At 45.1% G+C, this 22756-nt stretch overlaps 1 protein-coding gene and 1 long non-coding RNA gene across 6 annotated transcripts in view; one reads left to right on the forward strand and one right to left on the reverse strand.

Annotated features, from left to right (window-relative positions):
* Positions 1–1418: 1418 nt before the first annotated feature.
* On the reverse strand, positions 1419–21580 carry LOC137562803 (UPF0575 protein C19orf67 homolog). Of its 2 annotated transcripts, XM_068274508.1 has the most exons (6): positions 21243–21577; positions 17421–17565; positions 12332–12432; positions 5881–6048; positions 3674–3832; positions 1419–1741 (listed from the first exon to the last, which is right to left on the reverse strand). In XM_068274508.1, the coding sequence occupies exons 1-6, from the start codon at positions 21371–21373 to the stop codon at positions 1507–1509; spliced, it is 939 nt and encodes a 312-aa protein (XP_068130609.1). In that variant the 5' UTR covers positions 21374–21577; the 3' UTR covers positions 1419–1506. The 2 variants fall into 2 exon arrangements, with proteins under 2 accessions (XP_068130609.1, XP_068130610.1); XM_068274509.1 differs by lacking the exon at positions 5881–6048 and having other exon boundaries at positions 21243–21580.
* LOC137562806 (uncharacterized) overlaps positions 21162–22756 on the forward strand; it is a 51877-nt gene continuing 50282 nt past the window's right edge. For 3 of the 4 annotated variants that reach the window (XR_011030191.1, XR_011030193.1, XR_011030192.1), the window contains exon 1: positions 21507–21592. This is a non-coding gene — a long non-coding RNA (uncharacterized lncRNA). Of the gene's footprint in view, positions 21229–21506; positions 21593–22756 lie in introns of those variants that run through there. The other variant, XR_011030194.1, reaches the window with a different exon arrangement.

Here is a 22756-nt window from a genome sequence, read left to right on the forward strand (position 1 = left end):
CAGTATAGGTAACATGGCATAGCTGGTGCCCCAGTGTAGGCCAACAAGATACAGGTGCCCTAGTATAGGTATTCAACTACTGGTGGTGCCCCGGTATAGGTAGCCTGGTATAGTTGCCCCCAGTATAGGTAGCCTGGTATGGGTGGTGCACCAGTATAGGTTAGCCAGGTAAATGTGCCTCCAGTATAGGTAGTAAGCTACAGGTGCCCCAGTATAAGTAGCCAAGTATAGCTGGTGCCCCAGTATAGGTAGCCAGGTACAGGTGGTGCCCTCAGTAAAGGTATACAAGTATAGGTGGTGCCCCAGTATAGGTAGCCAGGTATAGGTGGTGCCCCAGCATATGTTGCTAGGTATAGGTGGTGGCCCAGTATAGGTAACCTGTAGCCAGATATAGGTGGTGCTCCAGTATAGAAAGTCCTTTGTAGCGGGCTCACTCATCTGGTCCCCACGTTCAAGCGCTGATGTCACTCTTCTCTCAGTGCTGGAAAGTGATGTGCTGGTTAGTGAGCCACAGGCCCGCAAACAGCACATGCGGCCCTTCCAGCACTTTGGGGGGCCCAGGGCCCCCAGAAGCCCTGGGCCCCTGACTGCAGTGTCAGTTATCCCCCCCCCCGATGGCTGCCCTGAGTGCCGTGCAGCCAGCAAATCACTGTGTGGGGACTGAAGCTGCATGGTGATTGGCTGGCTACACGGCACTTGCTAACTAACCAGCCAGGAAGTGAAGGAGAAGCTATCGCTGGGAGCAGGTAATGTATAATTAGGCTTCCACTGTGCATTCTGGATAATGATATTAGGTTAGGACTGCCTCCAGGCCCCCTCCCAGCTCTCCGGCCACTGCAGTGGCCGTAGGGACTATAGTTACGCCATTGGTGATACAAAGTAGGTGGAAAAGTGGCTGTATGAATGTACCGTTCCTTAAAGTGGACCTGAACTCTTTCACAGGACAGAAGTAAAACAGAGAAATGCACCCTGTATGTATTTAGCAAGTGTAATTCACTTTATTTATTTATATATTTAGCAAGAGTAATTTGATCTGTCAGCTGGCTGCCTCGGTAGAGCAGCTAATTTGTAAACACAGGATGTTAACCCTTTGTCTGTTTCTATTAAAGCAGGAAGTAGACACACTGCAGAGTCATTGCAGGATTTTTTGTCAGCTGTAACAAATGTTTTTCTTTTAATGTTACTATGCAATTGCTTATCTTTTAGAGCAGAGAGGAAGCTCTGAGTTCAGGTCCGCTTTAAGAAGTAACGTTTTTAGGTGTAACCTTTTGTAAGTATAACCTGAAAACCCCCTTGGATTCTGTCCCCATAGAGCACACAGATGCTGGCTGGTGACAGCTCTGCACCAACCAGTCCTACTCCTGATGGGAGTGGGACTTCAATAAGCTCATAGCAGAGAGAAAGCGGGATGACTCTGCTACCTGACATAAGGTTTTGTATTTGTATACAAGACAATTAATAAACCACTGTAAACTACTGTATGTCAGTCTTGTTGCTCTGTCAGTCTCAAGCTGTATTTGCCGAATTGTCCTTTTCATGTAGATCAGAACCACCAGTTTCGAGAAGACCTGGACTGAGAGCCTCAGAGGTGGGAGATGTTCTATGTAACGATACGTGTGCTTCTTCCCAATCGCCAGTCAGGAGTTGTACAAGCAAGTTGGTGGCCATAGTGTGGGAAGGCTCCTGGAGTCCTACTATGAGGAGAGGCTGGTACCACGCAGTAGGCTGGGAGCATAGGATCCTGAAAGACAGGTGGAGACACATCAGAGCTGAGGGAGATTCGGGTTATAAAGGAGAATAAGGCTTCATTCTAAAATAGTCGAGGATAAAATATCAAGAGATAATTAGTGCCCATTCACACTAGAGGGTTTTGTTGGCTTTTTAAAGCGCTAGTGCAATAAAAACCTATGGGCCTGTTCTCACTTGGGCAACTTGGCGATTAACGCAAATCGCCAAACGCAAAAGCGTAGCCAGCACCATTTTCAGGGGATTTCCCGGCTATCGCATTTCAGTGCTATAGAAGCGCTAAACACGATTGCGGAAAATTCACTGCAGTGTCCAGTGCTTTTTTTTTCACGTTAAATCGCGGAAAAGTCACTCCCGCAAAGTTTTGCGCTTTTAAGTGTGAATGGGCCCTTAAAGAGAACCTGATGTGAAAGGCATATGGTGCTATATTTATTTTCTTGTAGACAATGCGAGTTGTCTGGCTGTCCTGCTGATCATTCTGGCATCAGTAGTATCTGAATCACAGACCTGAAACAAGCATGCAAGCTAAAATAGAACTTTCCTGGTGTTTCATGTTCTTATTTTCAATTTAAGTGTGAACCGGGCCTAAGGAGAGGGAAGGCTCTGGGTCCTAATGAGCCTTCCCATTCTCCCCCCCGTGTCTGAGTTACCCCGCAGGCTCCTCCATTAGCAGACCACGACCAGAAGCTGCACTCTTCCAGGTTGGGGACACTTCAGCAGCCTTCGGAAGCACTCGGGCTCCCAAAGTTGGGCGGCTCCACACTGTGCTCGCGCGAGCGCCCTCTCTCGTGCACTTGCGCGTGTGCAATACAGAGCCACCGGTCTTCGGGAGCCTGAGTGCTTCTGAAGATTGCCGAAGTCTTCCCTTGCAGGAGATACAAACGGAGAGATTTGCTGGAGACCGAGGACACCGAGAAGAGAACAGGAAGACGCATAACCAGAGCTTTCCCTCTCCTTAGGTAAGTATCTGTTTTTTATATTCTTTTAGGCTTCAGAGTCACTTTAAGCATTTTAAGAATAGGATACAGGAATACATCATGATGTATGAACAACGCTGAGATAAATCTGCCCTAAATAGGAATGCCTGATAGACGTAACACGGTATAAGTCAGATATGGAACGTTAGGCCGAAATACTGTATATAGAGATTTCATATGCAGGAGCATGCACACTTTTATTCCAAATTAATGCAGCTTGAAAATGGACCAAGTGGAATTCGATTGGCCCATTTAAAAATTGTATACATTTGCATATGCAATTAGCATAGTTGTACATCTTCTCAGAAGTGTTGACATTTCATTGATCATCATTTCTTGTGAACAAAAATACCGGTACTTATCCGTTAGCCGGGTACATCCGGCAGGTGGCGCTAATTACTATTACCCATTCAGGCCGCCATGGATAGTAGGGAAAGATGTAACTCTGGTGGAGTTTTTTCGCCACCTAGAGGATGCGCCCGGCTAACGGATAAGTACCAAAATACCATTTAAGCCCCCTGCAAGCGAAAAGTATGAAAAATACCGTATCCCAGATCAGGTTAAGTCTGATATAAGTTTTTAGTATTTTGTATAGCTAGGTGCCCAAAAGGTATTTTGCAGATAAACTGAAAAAAAACCAACATATGTGAGAAAACTCAGGAGAAGAGCTAACTGAATCATGATCAAGGGGTAAATTCACAAAAGATCGGTAAACTTAGTGTGCATAGAAAGCATATTAGGTTTACCGGGCGTTACATAGCGAATTATGGAAATAGTGCAAGTTGCTTCACTAGTGTCACACACCCGAAACAAGCATGTGGCTAATCCAGTCAGACGTGAATTGAGTCAGAAACATCTCAAGAATTATTAGAGGCGTATGATTAGCAGGGCAGCCAGGCCGTTTGTATTGACAGCTTGGCAATGTGCAGGTCATCCAGTGTAATTCTTACCAAGACTCTATATCTGCATCTTCTGCTGGATCCGCTGGAACCCATTCTCCTATGGACCATACCATCTCCGTCTCATGTGGGGAAGTGCAAGATGTTACAGGTGTGATGTGGAGAGGTTCAGAAGCATCTTCTGCATTTTCATTGCAGCATAAAAAGTAACTGAGAGAAAAACGTAGTCACTGAACTGACACAAGGTCCAGGAACATAAATGACTGTAACTAGGGATAGTCGGAAATTGTGATTTCCAATTCTGCCAAAATTTCCGCTTTCAGAAAAGTGTCTTTCCGATTCCGTGGATTTCTGCGGTAATCCGATTATCCGATTTCCACATATTTTACAATGAATGTTATTTTTTTTATCTGTCATTACAGAGACACTGAAGCGAAAAAAAAAAATTATGATAGAATGATTTGTATGTGTAGTACAGCTAAGAAATAAAACATTAGGAGCAGAGACAAAAGTCTAATATTATTTCCAGTACAGGAAGAGTTAAGAAACTCCAGTTGTTATCTATGCAAAAGAGACATTGAGTTCCACAACTTTCAAAGTCGCAGAGAGCTCTGTCTTCTGAAGCTTGTTATCTCAACTGTCAGTCACTGTATTTTCTTTTTCTCTGCAGAGGATGGTTCAAAATTACACTGGCCTGCTCCGTAAAATCATTTAGAATGCTGAGTAGTGTGTAAACTGCAAATATTAGAGAATGATGCAATGTTCTAAAAAAAACACTATATAACTGAAAATAAAAATATGAGAATATTTTCTTTGCTACTAATGCTCTAGTAATTATCCGTACTACACAACCAATTCATTATATCATCATTTTATTTTCTCTTCAGTGTCTCTTCAAAGTTAGTTAATCCTACAAATAAATTTTTCTTTGCAGAATCTGCTATTTTTTGCTGATGTACGCTGTTATGCGAAAACTGCATTTCTGATTAGCAACCGCGGTAAACTACAGCATTCTCTAATTGGCCTAATACGTCTTCTGTTTGGCCTAAAATTACCACAGTAATCCGATTTCTGATGAAAATTTCTGCATTCTGTGATTGGCCTAATATTTGTAAAGTCCTCCTGATTGGCTTAAAATTACCGCGGTAATTTGATTTCTGCTGATTAAAATCTGCATTCTCTGATTGGTCTAAAATTTTCATGGTAATACTATTTCTGTGGAAAAATGTGACACTCTGATTGATCCAGTGCTTCCGAGTTTTGTGACTGGGCTAAAATTTCCCAGTTGCGGTAATGTGATATTAATGTGGTAATGCCATTATTCCGATTTGCGCCAGAGCTGGGACAATGCCCTCCAGCACCAAAGGCTGAGACACCAAAGTGCGCCCCTCCTCCCCTCCCACCCCAGCCATAGCACACTGATTGCTATTAGACTAAGAGGCGCCACAGGGCCCCCAACCCCCCTAACACCTTAAAGGATACCCGAAGTGACATGTGACATGATGAGATAGACGTGTATGTACAGTGCCTAGCACACAAATAACTAAGCTGTGTTCCTTTTTTTCTTTCTCTGCCTGAAAGAGTTAAATATCAGGTATGTAAGTGTCTGACTCAGTTCTGACTCAGACAGGAAGTGACTACAGTGTGACCCTCACTGATAACAAATTCAAACTATAAAACACTTTCCTAGCATAAAATGGCTTCAGGGAGCAGGAAAGAGATAAAAAGGATCAATAGTTCATAGATTTTAGCTCTGGCATACTTCAATGAATGTGTCATTGAGCAAAAACAATAAAACAGTTAAAACTTAAAAAAGTAGATTTAAACATAAAATAAAGCTGTGGAATATCTTAAAAAGTCATTTTTAGGAGAAGGAGGATAGATGCAATCATTTATTTCATTAGTTTATTTTCGCCTCAGGTGTCCTTTAATCTCTAGTTATCTGGCTTGCAGTCACTGCCATGTGTCCCCTTTTCTTATTTCTCTCTGCATCAAACACAATAGGGGAATGACAGCTAAGTGAGTTGTGTTTCCCCTTCTACACTGCGCCCTGAGGCTGGAGCCTCTCTCGCCTCTGCCGCGGCCTGGCCCTGATTTCCGTTAACCGATTTCCGCTGCTGTTAGTCCATTTCGGATCGGAAACTCGGAAATTGGGAATTCTGTGGAAATTTTCCGACCATTCCTAACAGTAAGAATAGAAAGAGGTGAGAAGTGAATGAGAAGAGACAGCAGCATGGCCGATACTATTTGGCTCTTACTACTTGGGGCTGATGTCTTTGCCTTCAGCAGTAACCTCGATGTTCCAGCGCAGCCTCTTGTAGAGAGTCGGTACTGTTGGAGAATACTGAGCTTGCATGAAGTATCGGAAGATGGATATCTGATAGTCCTCGGCAAGGCAGAACCTCCCACACAGGACTGCGGACATGCTGGAAGACACAGAGGAGAGGATGTGCACAACAAAGGATGAAGATCATGTGGTGCAAACTAACAATGGTTGGTTGTATCACAAGATCTTCATTGGCCAATGACAGGGTGGGGGAATACATGAAAATGCCTCTGCAAACTCTAACCATGGCTCAATAAAGATCATTAAAGTGAACCAGAGATGAAGCACTGTCATGTATTTTACCATATATATCAGTGGAAACATTAGAGAAAACACCTACCCTGCTCTCTGTTTCATCCTTCACTGCTCAGCCTGCTTCTAATCAGCCCTGATAGAATCCCCGACTGAGCATTCAGGCTGGCTTTGCTCAGGAATCATTATAGCTGAGCCTGTCTTCTCTGATGTCTTTTCAAGCCCAAGCCTGCCCCCTTCTGGCTCTGTTATAATGGCTCAGTTATATGATTCCTGAGCAAAGCCAGACTGAATGCTCAGTCGGGGATTTTATCAGGGCTGATAACAAGCAGGCTGAACAGTGAAGAATGAAACAGAGAGCAGGGTAGGTGTTTTCTCTAATGTTCCAACTGATATATATGGTAAAATACATGACAGTGCTTCATCTCTGGTTCACTTTAAGGACTCTGCCTCTAATAACGGCTCTGCCTCTGACACAGGAGACTGGGGTTCAAATCTTGGCTCTACGGCCCCATTCACACTTGGGCGTTTTGCAAGCGATTTTGGCAAAACGCTCAAACACTAGCATTTTGAAAGCGGTAGCGTAATAAAACCCTATGGGCTCGTTCTTACTTGGGCGATTTGCGCTAATCGCCACAAAATGCCCAAAATTGTGAAACGCAAAGCCTGCACCATTTTCAGGCGATTTCCTGGCGATCACGTTTCAGTGCTATAGAAGCGCTACACGCGATCGCGGAGAAATCGCTGAACTGTCCAGTGATTTTTTTCCAGCCTGAAATAGCGGAAAAATCTCTCTCGCAAAACTTCGTCAAAAATCGACGGCGTTTTGTGCTTCTAAGTGTGAATAGGGCCTTACTTTTCAGCAAGCCAGCACTTGTTCAGTAGGAGTCCTTGGGCAAGACTCCCTAACACTGCTACTGCCTATAGAGTGTGTCCTAGTGGCTGCAGCTCTGGTGCTTTGAGTCTGACAGGGAAAAAGCGCTATAAATGTTCTCTGTCTTGTCTGTGTCATATAATGTTATGCTTACACCACTGATTTAAAAATAAATTGTACTGATAGCAGGAAACCTAGTTCAGCCTCCCATTTTGAAAGGTATTTGATTGTAAATGTGCATTAAACACCCTTTGCAATTCTGTGTCGGTCTGACTTTGTCTGACATTGACACTTTCTAGCACAGGCCCAATGTCGGGCACAGTCCAACACAGGAAAAATGGCTGCCAATAGGTGGCGCTGTTGCCAGATAAAAGCTTTGAAAGGAACCCAAGGTGTGATCTACGGAAGCTGCCATATTAATTTCCTTTTAAAGAATACCAGTTGCCTGGCATCCCTGCTGGTCTATTTGGCTGCAGTAGTGTCTGACTCACCCCAGTAACAAGCATGCAGCTAATCTTGTCAGATGTGGCGAAAATATCAGAAACACCTGATCTGCTGCATGCTTGTTCAAAGTCTATGGCTAAAAGTATAAGGCAGAGGATCAGCAGGACAGCCGGGCAATCTGCATTGTTTAAAAGGAAATAACCATGTCAGCCTCCATATACCTCTGACCTCGGGTTCCCTTTAAAGCTGTGAAGCGCCACCTTCTACTGTATTACTTTGTTATCTTTGTACGAAGGAGGCGATCCAACTGAAAATTGTATGCAGTAGAATCCCTTTATAGCAAACTCCAAGTGACAAGGAAAAATAGTTTACTATATCAGAAGTTAAAGAGACTCTGTAACGTCAAAAAGATCCCCTGGGGGGTACTCACCTCGGGTGGGGGAACCCTCCGGATCCTAATGAGGCTTCCCACGCCATCCTATGTCCCACGGGGGTCTCGCTGCAGCCCTCCGAACAGCCGGCGACAGACCCGACTGTAGATTCAATATTTACCTTTGCTGGCTCCAGCGGGGGCGCTGTGGCTGCTCTTGGCTCCAAACTACACGGAAATACCCGATCTCAGTTGGGTCCGCTCTACTGCGCAGGCGCCGGAAACTTGCGCCTGTGTAGTAGAGCAGACCCGACGACGATCGGGTATTTCCGTGTAGTTCGGAGCCGACAGCCGTCAGAGCGCCTGCGCAGGAGCCGGGAAGGTAAATATTGACGTCATTATTCTCGGAGGGCTGCAGCGAGACCCCTGAGGGACGGAGGACGGTGTGGGAAGCCTCATTAGGATCCGGAGGCTTCCCCCACCCGAGGTGAGTACCCCCCAGGGGATCTTTTGACGTTACAGATCCTCATTAAAGAGACTCTGAAGCGAGTCTAAATCCACGTTTTTAACTTCTATTTATGTAAAGCACTACAGCTAGTGCTAAAATGCTGCATCCCTGCGGCAAAACGAGTGGTTTATACCCCCCAAATCCCCTCTGCAAAATCCTCAATTTTCTTGGTCGTGGATTTTGCTGCCCAGGGAGGCAGAGCTTTGAGCTGCAGCTCTTCCTCCATGCGCATCAATCTGCCATCGGATCTCCCCCTCTCCCCCGCCCATCTCAGTGAAGGAAGATTGAGAGGGGCGGGGAGAGGCGGCGATCAGCGGGGATTGACGCGCGAAGAGGCAGAGCTACAGCACTAAGCTCTGCCTCAAGCAGGAAGCGCTCCCCAGACTTTGCAGGGGGGATTTTGGGGGTATAAACCCCTCGTTTTGCCGCGGGGATGCGGTGGTTTAGCACTAGCTATAGTGCTTAACATTAATAAAACTTGGATTTAGACTCGCTTCAGAGTCTCTTTACCTACAGTATATCAGAATTGGTCACACATTGTATATTTAAACAGACGCGTTTGCTGGGACCTGACAACTGAGTTTACTATAAAGAGATTATACAGTACATCTTTATGAAGGAAGTGATCCATTCATGTATATATTTCTGTTGCTCCTGTAGAATTCACTGAAAGGAGCCTGTGCAGCGGAGCCATCTAATAATTGCTGGTTGGCATAAACAGGGCCGCTATCAGAAATGTTTGGACCCCTTACCGGACAAACCTACTGGGCCCCCTTGTTCAGGTTGTTATGGCTAAAAGTATTAGAGGCAGAGGATCAGCAGGACAGCCAGGCAACTGCTTAAAGGGAAATACATGTCCTTTTAAGATACAAAAAGAAATTGCCCATTTGAAACGGCCTTGTTTTTTTTTCTTTGGATATATCAGTAAAGGGGTTGGCCCTAGGGTAGGAAAGTGTCTCAAGGAAGAGTGGAGAAAGACATGATCACCACAGCAAGCAGCCGTATTTATCGCTACATTTCCTACCCAGCGTTGGAATAATAAACATATTGCTTTGAGAAACACAATAACACTCGGTTCTTTCATAAATGAGGACTGTTATTGTCCAAAATGTATCTTAAAGTGGACCTCCGCTGTAAATTCCAAAGTGAAAAAGAGACAGAATGACAATTACTAGGACAGTTCAATCTCTTTTTTACTCAATGCAGCAACAGCTGAAACCTTATTAACGTGAAAGTGTTCCAGAGACAAAAGATTCCCTATAAAATATGCATACCTGGGGCTTCCTCCAGCCCCCTCTGGCCTGATCGTTCCCATGGTGTCTTCTTCCTCTCTGTTCGCTCGCAATTAAAGGACATCCAAGGTGAAAATAAACTGATAGGAAAAATAACTGTATATATCCTCCTTCTCTGAAAAATGACTTTTTTTTAGATATCCCACAGTTTTATTTTATATATAAATCTAGTTTTTAGGTTTTTACTGTTTCATTGTCACTGCTTATTAACACCCTCATTGAAGTATGTCAGAGCTCAAATCTATGAATTATTGACCCTTTTTATCTCTTTTCTGCTCTCAGAAGCCATTTACTGACAGGAAAGTGTTTTATGGCTGTAATTACTTATCAGTGAGGGTTATGCTATAGTCTGACCCAGTCCGACCCGATCCCGACCTGGACAGAAACTGTCACTTGCATACCTGATGTTTAACTCTTTTAGGCAGAGAAAGAAAACAAAGAACACAGCCTAGTTATTTGTGTGTTGGCACTGTACAAGCACATGTCTATCTCATCAGGTCACGTCACCTCAGTTGTCCTTTAAACCCCGGGGCAGTCCGTGGCCAACTGCGCATACGCTTCTGCCACGTTTATGTCACCTGGAGCATTCTGCACCTGCGCACACCTGCTACTGCGTTGGCACAGAATGCTCCAGGTGACGTGAATGAGGCAAGAGCGTGCCTGGCCGGACTGCGCATGTGTCAACTGCCCCAATTGGCTGATATTTCAGGGCCAGTACCGAGCAAACAGAGAGGAAGAAGAGGACGCCGTGGGAACGATCAGGCCGGAGGAGGCTGGAGGAAGCCCCAGGTATGTATATTTTATAGGGAATCGTTTGCCTATGGTGCACTTTAAGCAGCTGGGAAGCATTGTGGCAGCTCTGGAATGCAACGTACTGTGGCTGGCTCTGCACTGCTTATCTCTTCTCCTCTCCTCTCCTCTCTGAGATAAGCTGGCTCAGTCACACAGGCAGAAACAGAGTACCACTGTGTAATAGGCTGGCTGAGTGGCACAGGCAGAAGCAGAGTACCTCTGTGTGATAGGCTGGCTCAGTGGCACAGGCAGAAGCAGAGTACCTCTGTGTGATAGGCTGGCTCAGTGGCACAGGCAGAAGCAGAGTACCTCTGTGTGATAGGCTGGCTCAGTGGCACAGGTAAGAGCAGAGTACCTCTGTGTGATAGGCTGGCTGAGTGGCACAGGCAGAAGCAGAGTACCTCTGTGTGATAGGCTGGCTCAGTGGCACAGGCAGAAGCAGAGTACCTCTGTGTGATAGGCTGGCTCAGTGGCACAGGTAGAAGCAGAGTACCTCTTTGTGATAGGCTGGCTCAGTGGCACAGGTAAGAGCAGAGTACCTCTGTGTGATAGGCTGGCTGAGTGGCACAGGCAGAAGCAGAGTACCTCTGTGTGATAGGCTGGCTCAGTGGCACAGGTAAGAGCAGAGTACCTCTGTGTGATAGGCTGGCTCAGTGGCACAGGTAAGAGCAGAGTACCTCTGTGTGATAGGCTGGCTCAGTGGCACAGGTAAGAGCAGAGTACCTCTGTGTGATAGGCTGGCTGAGTGGCACAGGCAGAAGCAGAGTACCTCTGTGTGATAGGCTGGCTCAGTGGCACAGGTAAGAGCAGAGTACCTCTGTGTGATAGGCTGGCTCAGTGGCACAGGTAAGAGCAGAGTACCTCTGTGTGATAGGCTGGCTGAGTGGCACAGGTAGGAGCAGAGTACCTCTGTGTGATAGGCTGGCTCAGTGGTACAGGTAAGAGCAGAGTACCTCTGTGTGATAGGCTGGCTCAGTGGCACAGGTAAGAGCAGAGTACCTCTGTGTGATAGGCTGGCTGAGTGGCACAGGCAGAAGCAGAGTACCTCTGTGTGATAGGCTGGCTCAGTGGCACAGGTAGAAGCAGAGTACCTCTGTGTAATAGGCTGGCTCAGTGGCACAGGTAAGAGCAGAGTACCTCTGTGTGATATGCTGGCTGAGTGGCACAGGCAGAAGCAGAGTACCTCTGTGTGATAGGCTGGCTCAGTGGCACAGGTAAGAGCAGAGTACCTCTGTGTGATAGGCAGGCTCAGTGGCACAGGTAAGAGCAGAGTACCTCTGTGTGATAGGCTGGCTCAGTGGCACAGGTAAGAGCAGAGTACCTCTGTGTGATAGGCTGGCTCAGTGGCACAGGTAGGAGCAGAGTACCTCTGTGTGATAGGCTGGCTCAGTGGCACAGGTAAGAGCAGAGTACCTCTGTGTGATAGGCTGGCTCAGTGGCACAGGTAGGAGCAGAGTACCTCTGTGTGATAGGCTGGCTCAGTGGCACAGGTAAGAGCAGAGTACCTCTGTGTAATAGGCTGGCTCAGTGGCACAGGTACAAGCAGAGTAGCTTTCAAGCCTCACTATGAGGTTCCTCCCACCACCAGGTGAAACAAACTCTTACCAGTCCTGCCATGGCAGATTTTCAGAGAGGGGGCGTGACAAACCAACCACACCTGGATGTTATGACACAATTGGTCAGTTTTTAGACATTTTCTCCTGCTACTCTGTTTTAACTCTGGAGGTCCACTTTAAATTCACAGTAAATTCTGAAAAAGCTGAATTTCTCTCTCAGGAGCATTTTATGGCTGTTTTTGGCTCCAGAACCAGAGAAAACAGATCCTATGTAAATATTCAGAGGTTCACTCACCCACTCGGGTCGGTATCGTCCAATGAGATGAGGCCAGCTGACATGTACTGAAGAGACAGATGTTCCAGATGCTTCACCAGCAGCTCAGACACGTCCAGGAGCTAAAGAGAGACGTTACAGATCTTACGCCAGAGAAAGGCAGATAAGATACTGAGCCATACATCAACTCCTATTCACTTGTAATAAGTATTTAAAAATGTCACAGAAAATACTTTCACTGCCTCAAAGCTGTGGGAACATCATTGTACCACCATGAACTGTATGTATCAAATAATGTCTCACAGGAAGTGACATCATCATCATCATAACACTGATATATGTCATATAAATATTTTTGTTTGACAAGAGTCTCATTTTTCTTTAAAGGGTAATTCCAGTCACAAAAAATGAGACCGTTTTCAGTGAGGCCAGACTGGAGTCCAGTAGCCGAATATAACATACTTTTCATTAGATTCGTGACTGTTGTCCAAAAACTACTTAACATAAGGTCTGTGAATTAAATGTAGCCTTTCAAAGCCTATAGCTGCTTTTTAAATAACCAGTGGCCAGTTAATTGATCAGAAGCTGGTGTTCATGAGTCAGTGGAAAAACGGATCCATACTAAAATGGCGCCTACGAATAGTGGCGCACGGTGATGCCGCTAATCTGTCTTCCGCTAATTGTCATATAACGTTAACAGTTAATCGTTAATTACCGTTAAGAAATCGTCTCCTTAAAGAGAATCTGTACTCTAAAATTCTTACAATAAAAAGCATACCATTCTATTCCTTATGTTCTCCTGGGCCCCTCTGTGCTGTTTCTGCGACTCCCTGCTGCAATCCTGGCTTGTAATTGCCATTTTTATAACCAGAGTGAGAACAGCTAACTGTGTGACTCATGCAGAGCTTGGAGTGGATGTGTATAGCTTCTGCCAATGACAAGCAGTGCTGCACATTCCACACATTCCAGCCTGAGCCCGACAGACCCGACAGAGAGAAGATAAGATTTATTACAGAGACAGTGCAACTAGGAAAGGCTTCAGTAAGACAGACCACATTAGAACAGGTATAGGAACTTATAGGATAGAAGAAATAAGGCTCAAAATTTTGTTACAGAGACTCTTTAAAAATGTTAAATAACTTTTTAATTGATATTATTAACTCTAACACTCTTGATACTAGTCTTTATTTAAAGTTATTATTTTTAACTGGATTAATTGCTATTTTTTATTTTCAAATCATTGATATTTACATATAAACACATCGCAGTATGATAAATTTTAGTTATGTTTAAAATGTAATGCAGTGCGCAGTCCTATCCTGCACAAATTGTATTATAGTTAGTTAACGTTAAGAGTACTGTACTTTAAAGGTACAAATTAGCTAACATTAATATCGTTATGATTTTTTTTTTAAACTCCAATCCTGCACAGTCACAGTATATTAAAGAGAACCCGAGGCGGGGTTCTCACAACAAAATCCCCATACAGAGGCTGGCTCTGCCTATCGAGCCCAGGCTCTGTTGCTAATCAGAATCCCCCCCTAAAACCCCCCTGCACTCAGCCAGACCCCATAAATCACAGCCGCACTCTGTGGCTGTGTTTACCTACCTAACGTCCGTCTCGGCGCTGCCCCTGCCTCCTGCAGAGCTCCGGTCCCCGCCCGTGTCCCTTCCCTCCAATCAGCGTGGAGGGAAGGGACATGGGCGGGGACCGGAGCGATACAGGAGGCGGGGAGAGCGGAGACTGACGTTAGGAAGATAAGCACAGCCGCTGCTGACACGCGTTGCGTGTCGGCAGCGCGGCTGAGATTTATGGGGTCTGGCTGAACGCAGGGGGGATTTAGGGGGGATCTGATTAGCAACAGAGGCTAGGCTCGATAGGCAGAGCCAGCCTCTGTATGGGGATTTTGTTGTGAGAACCCCACCTCAGGTTCTCTTTAATGTTAGTTAATGTTCACAGTACTGAACATTACTTGCACAAAGTTGATAACGTTAGTTTACGTTTACAGTACTGCAAATTACTTGAAAAAAGTTGATAACATTATTAACGTTAATAATGTTTTTTTTAAATCCTCGATCTGCAACATCTTTAGAATTTTTGACAGTGTTACATTAAATCCATTCACCGTTTTGCAGTTAAATAATGTCTGCAGTTTGGCTTATGTAGGACGCTATTGATAAATAACGTCACTGTGCGCCATAACGTCTGCTGTTTGGCATATGAACGGCGCTATTGATGAATAACGTTAGTGTGTGCCGTTTTTCTTCTTTTTTCCCTGTGCGCCATTATTATGCAGTACTACTTATAAATGCCGATAAGCGTATCTTTTTAATGCAGCGCCATTTTTATGCATCGGTGCTGTGCACCATTATTCTCTGATCAGGGAAAAACACCTACAAGAGATGCCTTGAGTTAAAAAGTGGACAAATGTGGCTAAACAAAAGCTACAGGACTGCTTTGACTGCACCAACTGGTCGGTCCTTTTTCCCCCCAAATGGCAACCTGGATGAATGGGCAGACATCTTCGCCTCCTACATCAGTTTCTGCGAGGAGACGTGCGTCCCCTCATCCCTGTGCAAGACCTAAAGACCTAGAATCTTTTCCAACAATACACCCTGGTTCAAGAATAAGCTACTCCTACTTTGGCGAACCAAATAGGAAGCCCACAAGTCTGGTACCCCAGAGGAGTTCAAGAAAGCCAGAAACGCCCTCAAAAAGGAACTGAGTGTTGGCCTAACACCGGTCTAGACCACATCCTCTGACAAAACGCAGTTGATGCTCATTTTGGGTCCTGCATACATGAAGAACTTGCTGCACCACACTTCCCACACTCTCAGATCAGCAGGATCCATAAACTTGGTCACTCCTAGGATGCACCTAAAAACCTTTGGAGCCAAAACTTTCTTTGGAACTCCCTAACATACCCAGTAAAGACAGCCCCATCCCTGGAGTTATTTAAATATCCAGACTGAAAAGCCACCTGTTTAGCCTGGCACTTGCAGTCTTACAGAATTTTCCTTCTATATCACAATTTACCATTCAACCAATCACTTGTTTGAGCCATGTTTATGCGCTTTGAGTCCTACGGGAGAAAAGCGCTTTATACGTGTTGCTTGATGTTATTTTTGAAACATATGACCAATGCATCACATTTTCCCCGAATTAAAAACAAATTATAAAAAACTCAGATGTTTTTGGGGGTGTCTATAAATGAAGAAATTAACAGTCCATCCTACGCCATTCAATTTTCTGACACATTGAGCAATATTTTTCAACAGGCTTATATAAAAAAGAATGGAAAATTCGTTCACACTTCTCACTCGAAAAAAAAATAAAACGTATTCTGTACAGCCGGTTGTTTTATTCTAAAAACTGGAAAATGATGTATTTTTGCTGTATTATGTCTTTATTCACACAGCCATGGCTCCTCCATCCCCAAGCTATGCCTTCTGCCTGGCTCAGCTCAACCCTACCTCCTCTTCCCATATAAGCAAGACCTGTTTTAGGCTCTTCTCTTTCGCACTGTGTGTTTTGCTTTTATTTAGAAACAGAGGACCTCACACTGTTGTACAAATTGTAGGATGGGGGAAGCTTTATTAGGAACCAGAGACTTCCCACTCCTGAGGTAAGTAACCCCCAGGGGAGGGTTCTTATAGATTCTCTTTAACAGTTTGCAATCAACGGGGTTGATTCACTATCACTATAGCTTGCCTTACTGCACGCTTAGCGTGCCTTCTCAGAGTTAACGTGGCTTATCAGCGTTAACACACCTTATCAGAGTAGCACAGCGAGCGCTACGAATGTATGCCTGCTAATTGGCAATGACGAGAGCTCCACTCGTCTTGCCCTGAGCCGCTGCGGGTCCAATCCCTTTCAAGGACATTTTCCCCACACTTTGATTGGCCCAAATGGGCTGCTTGTCACTTGACAGTCAGCCTACTGGGTGAACCAAAGTGCGGGGAAAATGTCCTTTAAAGTGATTGGACCCACAGCGGCTCAGGGCAAGACGAGTGGAGCTCTCATCATTGCCAATTAGCAGACATACGTTCATAGCGCTCTATATGCTACTCTGATAAGGCACGCTAACTCTGATAAGGCATGTTGACTCTGATAAGGCACATTAACTTTAATAAGGCATGTTGACTCTGATAAGGCACATTAACTTTGATAAGGCATGTTAACTCTGATCAGGCACGCTAAGCGTGCAGTAAGGAGAGCTATAGTGATAGTGAATGAACCTGTAAGGTGTTTTAGCATAATCTCTAGTGCGGCGATAGGGATTCTTGGTTTGATCCTATCTTGGCCGCTGGGAGTGTATTTCATGAAGTATTCCCAAGTCTGCATAGCAGTCTATATAGTAGAGTAAGGTGAGGTGGTGTTTTTGTACCCCAAGTGTTTATCTAATTGGCTATTAGCAATTCTTTTGGCTGGCATTTCATCAGTGATCTCTGAAGATCAACTAATCTCTTAGCAGATGTAGTGTCCCAACTTGAAAGTTATTTGAAAGAGAATATAAAAATTATCTCCTAGGAGATAACTCAAGAGAAAAAGTTAATTGCATACGGACCAAAAGGCATAATAACATACAAACTGTCATTGGGAGAAGAGCGCACAATTTCATGTGAATGCCAAAGTGTGAAAAGGCTCTTATTTGTACATGATGTGCATTCAAGGCCAGATTAATATTTTTCCTCCCCCCATTTCTATACAGTATGTACAGCCCCATGTTTATATGTAGCAATCACCCCTTCCTCTCCTCCCATTCTACGCACAGCCCCCTTCTCTTCTCTGTGTTGCTTCTACTACATCTACAGCTCCATTCAGTGTCATTTCCCTTCTTCCATGTGCTAGTCTACATGTGCAGCTTCTTTACTACATTTGCAGTGACTCTTTTTCCATGTCCTTGTGCTGCAGCCACCCTAGGCCACAGCCTACGTGGCCTTAGCAGAGAACTGCCCTTGCATGCCATGCTGACATGGGGAGAAAAGCGCAGGCACTTACAAAAACACTAGTGCATGTGTGAAAAGGTCTATGGAGTTATCATGTTTCCCTAGGCCACACCTCCAGTTCCACCCGTGTCCTCTTTATATACCAGTCTCTGCTCCTTACCTGACTCTTCAGGATTTCAGACACCGGAATTATGCTGCTACCTGTGCTTCTTGCAGACGACTCCAGGCAGACCAGAAATAACTCACATTCTGTCATGAGAGCGGGAAATGCAGCAGAAGATTCCTCAGCATGCTGCAGATTCTGTCTACAGAGGAAAAAGACGAGAGATCAGCAGTATTGCAATAAGCCCCACTCACATGTTATTCTTTTATCTGTCAAAAAAGATCATCTGTACTTGTTTTGGCCAACAGTTTGCTCTGCAGTCTAGTGAAATTCATACATTCTGGGCTCAGCCTGAGCTACTTGTATTGCTGTATGGAATTTGCAAGAAAGGCTCCCACACCACACAACACGTAGCAGTATGAGGGCCGAATTTACGATAAGGCACTGTAGGCATGTGACTACAGGCGCCTGATGATGGAGAGGCGGCTCACTCCTTTCTCCTAGTGCCTCCCTCCGCCCCCATGTAGAGTCCCGAGCAGAGCCTAAATGAGAGGTTACTCACCCGGGTCTTGGCATTCCACTGACCAGACCTCTCTTCAGCCAGGACACCTCTAGCTACTTAATACTGAGGTTTCTCTGGCTACCTAAAACTAATAGGCACCTGTAGCTACCTATGACAGGCAAGGGAAGTAAGGGAGACGTGACAGCTGGGAAAGCCAGCACACTTGCAGTGCAGATTGGTGGGGTTTTTAGGTTCATGAAGGGCGAAGTCGAAGGACCCAGAACATCTGTGCCTTTCGGGCTCCTGTGATGTATATCCAGGCCTGAGATCCATTACCAACGAGTACAGTGAGAGAAAGAAGTATTTGATCCCCTGCGGATTTTGCGTGTTTGCCATCTGACCAATAAATGGCCAGTTTATAATCGTAATGGTAGGTTTATTGTAGCTGTGAGAGACAGAATAACAACAATACAATCCTCGAAAATCCATTGCCCCAAAGTCAGAGCTCGGTGTGTATTATGAGATACAGTAAGTATTTGATCTCCTATCAAAAGATGACTTAGCACTCAGTGGCAAAACCCTTGTTGGCAATCACAGAGGTCAGACATTCCTTGCAGTTGGCTAAGTGTGCGGAAGTTTATTTTAACTTTGCTGCCCGCTGTGTGTGATTTCTCTCCACTGCCGGGAGATCTTCCCTGTCTAGAGGTCTAAATGCTAGAGGTGCCAGCACTAGGGGGCACTGTGGCATATACATTAAGTGACCACTAGAGGCCTCTGGCATTTGTTTCAAGGCACAAGCCACCTGGTAGAGAAGAGACAGGGAGGAGTGCCCAAAAATGGAGAGAAGACACGCGGCAGCGGACAGGTGTGTAGGAGTGTAGGCTTTGCTCCATTTTAGGGCCGTAACTATAAATCATGGGGGCCTCCAGCAAAATTGTTCACAGCCTTTCCCTTGCCTCTCCTGGTGCCCCTCACAGCCTGGGAGCCATTTTGTAAGGGTCATACAACAAGTGTGGACATCCTAATCTTCACACCCGTAACAAGTGTAGCCACAAACACACCTGATCTGAAGGATGGAGCCCTTTATCAGAGGGAGTGAAGTAGTAGTTGGGGCCCCCTTACAGCTCTGGCCCTCCCTATGGTAGTAGTGGCTGCTCCCCTGTAGGCCCTGCTCTGTATGCTGAATGTCACAAACTAGATCCCCAGTAGCTATGCGCTCTCAAACCACCATCCAGTGATATCTTCCACCTGCCATGATTGGACATTGAAAAAACAACAACCAGTGTATGGCTACCTGAACTGAAAATTGATTGAGTTGCTAAAGTTATCCTGCACCACGCAGTACAACCCTGAGAAGTCATAGATCCCCCACTGCTGCTCAGCCGGTCTGCTTAATAGAGATCTACCCTCATGCCTGATCACCCCTTCCATCAATAAAATGGCCAAAAATCAATTCAAAATTAACCTTCTTAGCGGTATGCCCGTCACTGTGTCGGGCATACCGCTCTGTGGCCCCAGGAGTCCACCTTAATGAAATAAATGTGCCAAATGGCTGTAAATTCTCTAGCTAGCACTAGGCTAGCTAGTAAGAGTGTCCGGCACCCCTGGATTCCAGGCGATCCCCTGCGATCCCCCCATTTATACGTTACCCCCTCCTCCCCGCACAGCTCCGGTTTCTCTATGGACAGAATCGGGTTTGCGCATGACGTCATGATGTCGGCGACATTATATCATCTGCGATCCTCCCCATAGTGAACACAGGAGCTGTCCGGGGAGGCTGCGCCGATCGCTGGATCCAGGCTGGGTAACTAATAAACGGGGGAGTGGTGGGGATCGGGGGTTGCTGGTGACTTCTTCTAGCTAGCCTAGTACTAGCTAGAGGGTTTATAGCCATTAGGCACATTTATTTTAACATCGGGCAAAAAGTGACAAAACCTCCTGAGCGGCGTAACGCTCAGGAGGTTAACTGATCGAGCATGTTGGGGCGGAGAATAACGTGATCGAATTGGTCAGGTAAATACATATGCGCATGATCTAAGTTCACTGAGGTACCACACTGAGGTACCGTGACCGGACATCCCATTTTACCTAGGACACGTCCCAGGTACAGGGTCCCCTGTCCCAGGCTGCAATGTGTGCCAGGTTATGTCCCACTTTTGGCAACCGGGTGTCCCAGCCGTGGGACTCTGTGGCCGCATGAGGTAATGTTTGCCTCATTTACCGTTTGCGGAGTTGGAGTAATGATTTTTTGCTGCATTTTATGTGTCAGAGGTAAAGGTAGTTGCATTTCATTTGTTGGAGGTAACGGTTGGTGCTGTTATGATTTGATGGTCTTTGAGACTGCATTTGCTACTTTCGGGTTATTGTTGCAGCATTTGGCATTTTGGGGGCTCATGATTATTAAATGGTAAACTAATACTGTAGCATCAGCAGCTTCTGCAGATTTTGTGCACAATCTAATCCCACCATAGTCATAGTCTAATGTCCTACGATATTATTATGTATTTATATAGCATTGACATCATCTACAGCACTTTACAGAGAATGTAGTCATGTCCTTGGCGGAGCTCACAATCTAATCCCGGCCATAGTCAAAGTCTAATGTCCCACCATATCATTATTATGTATTTATATAGAGCTGGCATCTTCTGCAGCACTTTACAGAGTACATAGTCATGTCATGGACTGACATCCATGATTCAAATCTCCCATTTCACTACATCTTTGTGGGTACACTGCTTTCCTATTGCGTTTTGGAAACATTGCATAATTACCTTTATAATCACTTTGCCTATCTGTGTTTTGGGTGGAAATTCTGGCCCACTGCCTCAGAGTTACATTACAGTTCGCTCCGCCCACACCATGTCATGGACACGCCCATTTTGCCACTGTGGTCATGTATAGCTTCCATCTGTCCCTCTTTGGGAGCCCTGTCCCTCTTTTCTCCTCATTTGTCCCTCTTTCAGGACTTTGTCCCTCTTTCTATGTAAATATATATATTTCTCTACTAAAAATGTGTTTGATTGACTCTAAACTTTATTCCCATCCTTTAAATTGATGTATTACTAATTTTAAAATGTTAATATGAAGGAAAATGAACCAGGATAGAAAGGACCACTGTGTTTTGAATTATAAAACAACATATTTTTCTTATGAAATCTTGATGGTATGCATGACTAGGGGTGTGGCAGGGGCGTGGCTTAAATGTCCCTCTTTCTCATCTCAAAAAGTTGGGAGGTATGGTCATGAACACGCCCATTTTTTTACACTAGCACCCCCCCTCTGTGCCAGGTTGAGGCAAGAAAAATCTGGTCACTGTAACTGAGGGTAACATCATATCTCTGCTGTTGTCACTTTACTGAGGTGCGTTTTCTCACATGTTTGGCAGACAACTTTGAAGATCTTCAATCTTTCCAAGCAGATAGGAGAGGGTGTTCCTCAGGAGACAGATCGTCTCCTCATCAGGAGGCTTGCCTAACACATAATATGACTGACCACAGGACGCCATGGGACCTCCTATAGCATCTGTGACTGAAAATCAACCTGTGGAAACAGCTGATGACAAGTGATCATCTCTATAGCAACCACACCCAGGCACTACAGCCAGTCAGGGAGCCTGCTGCTGCTTGTGGGTGGAGCTTTGTTGTTTCTAGTCAGAGGCTTCTTTTCATACATGCAAATAGTTCAGAAAGGAATGGGGTGATTTATGAAGACTGGGGCAAAAAAGGTGCAGATGTCTCCTGAGCCACCAATCAAAATACTTCTTATATTCAACAACTGAAAACCTGATTGGTTACTCCAGGCTTGTTTTGTTTTTCTATGCACAGGCCTAAATACACCACACCTAATGATAGTGTGCAAGGAACAGTCACCCAAAGCAGCCAATCAGACGCAAGCTCACTGAAAAATAATTCCAGTACTCTGTTAGAAAGACAGACACAAGCTGTCAGTTTATAAAGAAGGTGCTACAATAAGTGACTTGTGAAGTTGCACACAGCCACAGAGCTTACAGGGTCCCCCAAGTCTACCCCCTTAAAATGTGTCACTATTCTTGGGGGTCACTCACAGTCAGACCACTGGGTATATAATCTGTTCTGACTTTCCTTGTAAAGGTGTATACACACTGCTGACTTATGTCGCCTGTTGAGGATCGGGACCTCATCGCCTTGGGTGACATGGCTGAGCCGGCCTGTACAGACACGTGTCAGCTGTGTAACTAACGACGCATTATGCTGCTATGATGCTTAAGATAGCTGACAGCAACTCTGGGGGAGGTCACTGAAAAAGAAACAAAAGCTGCTTTGATTATTTAGAATTAAATTGTTTAATGCTGATTTTCTCCAGATACTGCATGTTTATCCTACCTAATAAAACCTAAGTGTCTCTGCGTCCTCTCCATGTGTGTGACCATGCGTTTGCACTACTGCGCATGTGCCACACGGACAGCCCTTGGGACACAACAGGACCTAGCCAGGCGGGCGTGTGTGCGTGGCGTGTGCGCATCTGTGACGGGCGCGGCGATGACAGACTTAGAGCCCATTATTAAACAGGCTAAGGACACTAGTCCTGTATAATTTGATAGAAAAAAATCTGATTGAATGATCACGTCTGAGGAAAATATTGTATGGCTAATGGGCAACTTTAAAACTGTATGTGATCAAACCAGTTTCTGGAATGATGATAACATTTGAACTATGCTAATATTAGAATTGTAGTATGTATGCATATCTGATTTTTCATGCCACAATTTTGTTTTATTTATTTGTTTCTTTGTTCATTTGCTACTAAAAAAGAAAAAAGCTGGAAGTATCTTTCCCATAAGACCAGGGGTGACCAAAGTTTTTGGACCAAGGGCCATATCACCAGCCTTGAAATACAGTAGCTAGGTGGC

The sequence above is a fragment of the Hyperolius riggenbachi genome, chromosome 3 (genome assembly GCF_040937935.1).
Source record: "Hyperolius riggenbachi isolate aHypRig1 chromosome 3, aHypRig1.pri, whole genome shotgun sequence".
Lineage (NCBI taxonomy): Eukaryota > Metazoa > Chordata > Amphibia > Anura > Hyperoliidae > Hyperolius > Hyperolius riggenbachi.

Bases quoted from the DNA above. Each gene is read 5' to 3' on its own strand.
- LOC137562803 (XM_068274508.1), bottom strand. From the start codon at position 21,373: ATGGCGTCCTGTGGTCAGTCATATTATGTGTTAGGCAAGCCTCCTGAT. The intron at 17,566-21,242 runs GTGAGAAAACGC...TTTCCTCTGTAG, and splicing joins CAAAGTTGTCTGCCAAACAT to ACAGAATCTGCAGCATGCTG. The intron at 1,742-3,673 runs GTAAGAATTACA...CCTGTCTTTCAG, and splicing joins GATGCAGATATAGAGTCTTG to GATCCTATGCTCCCAGCCTA.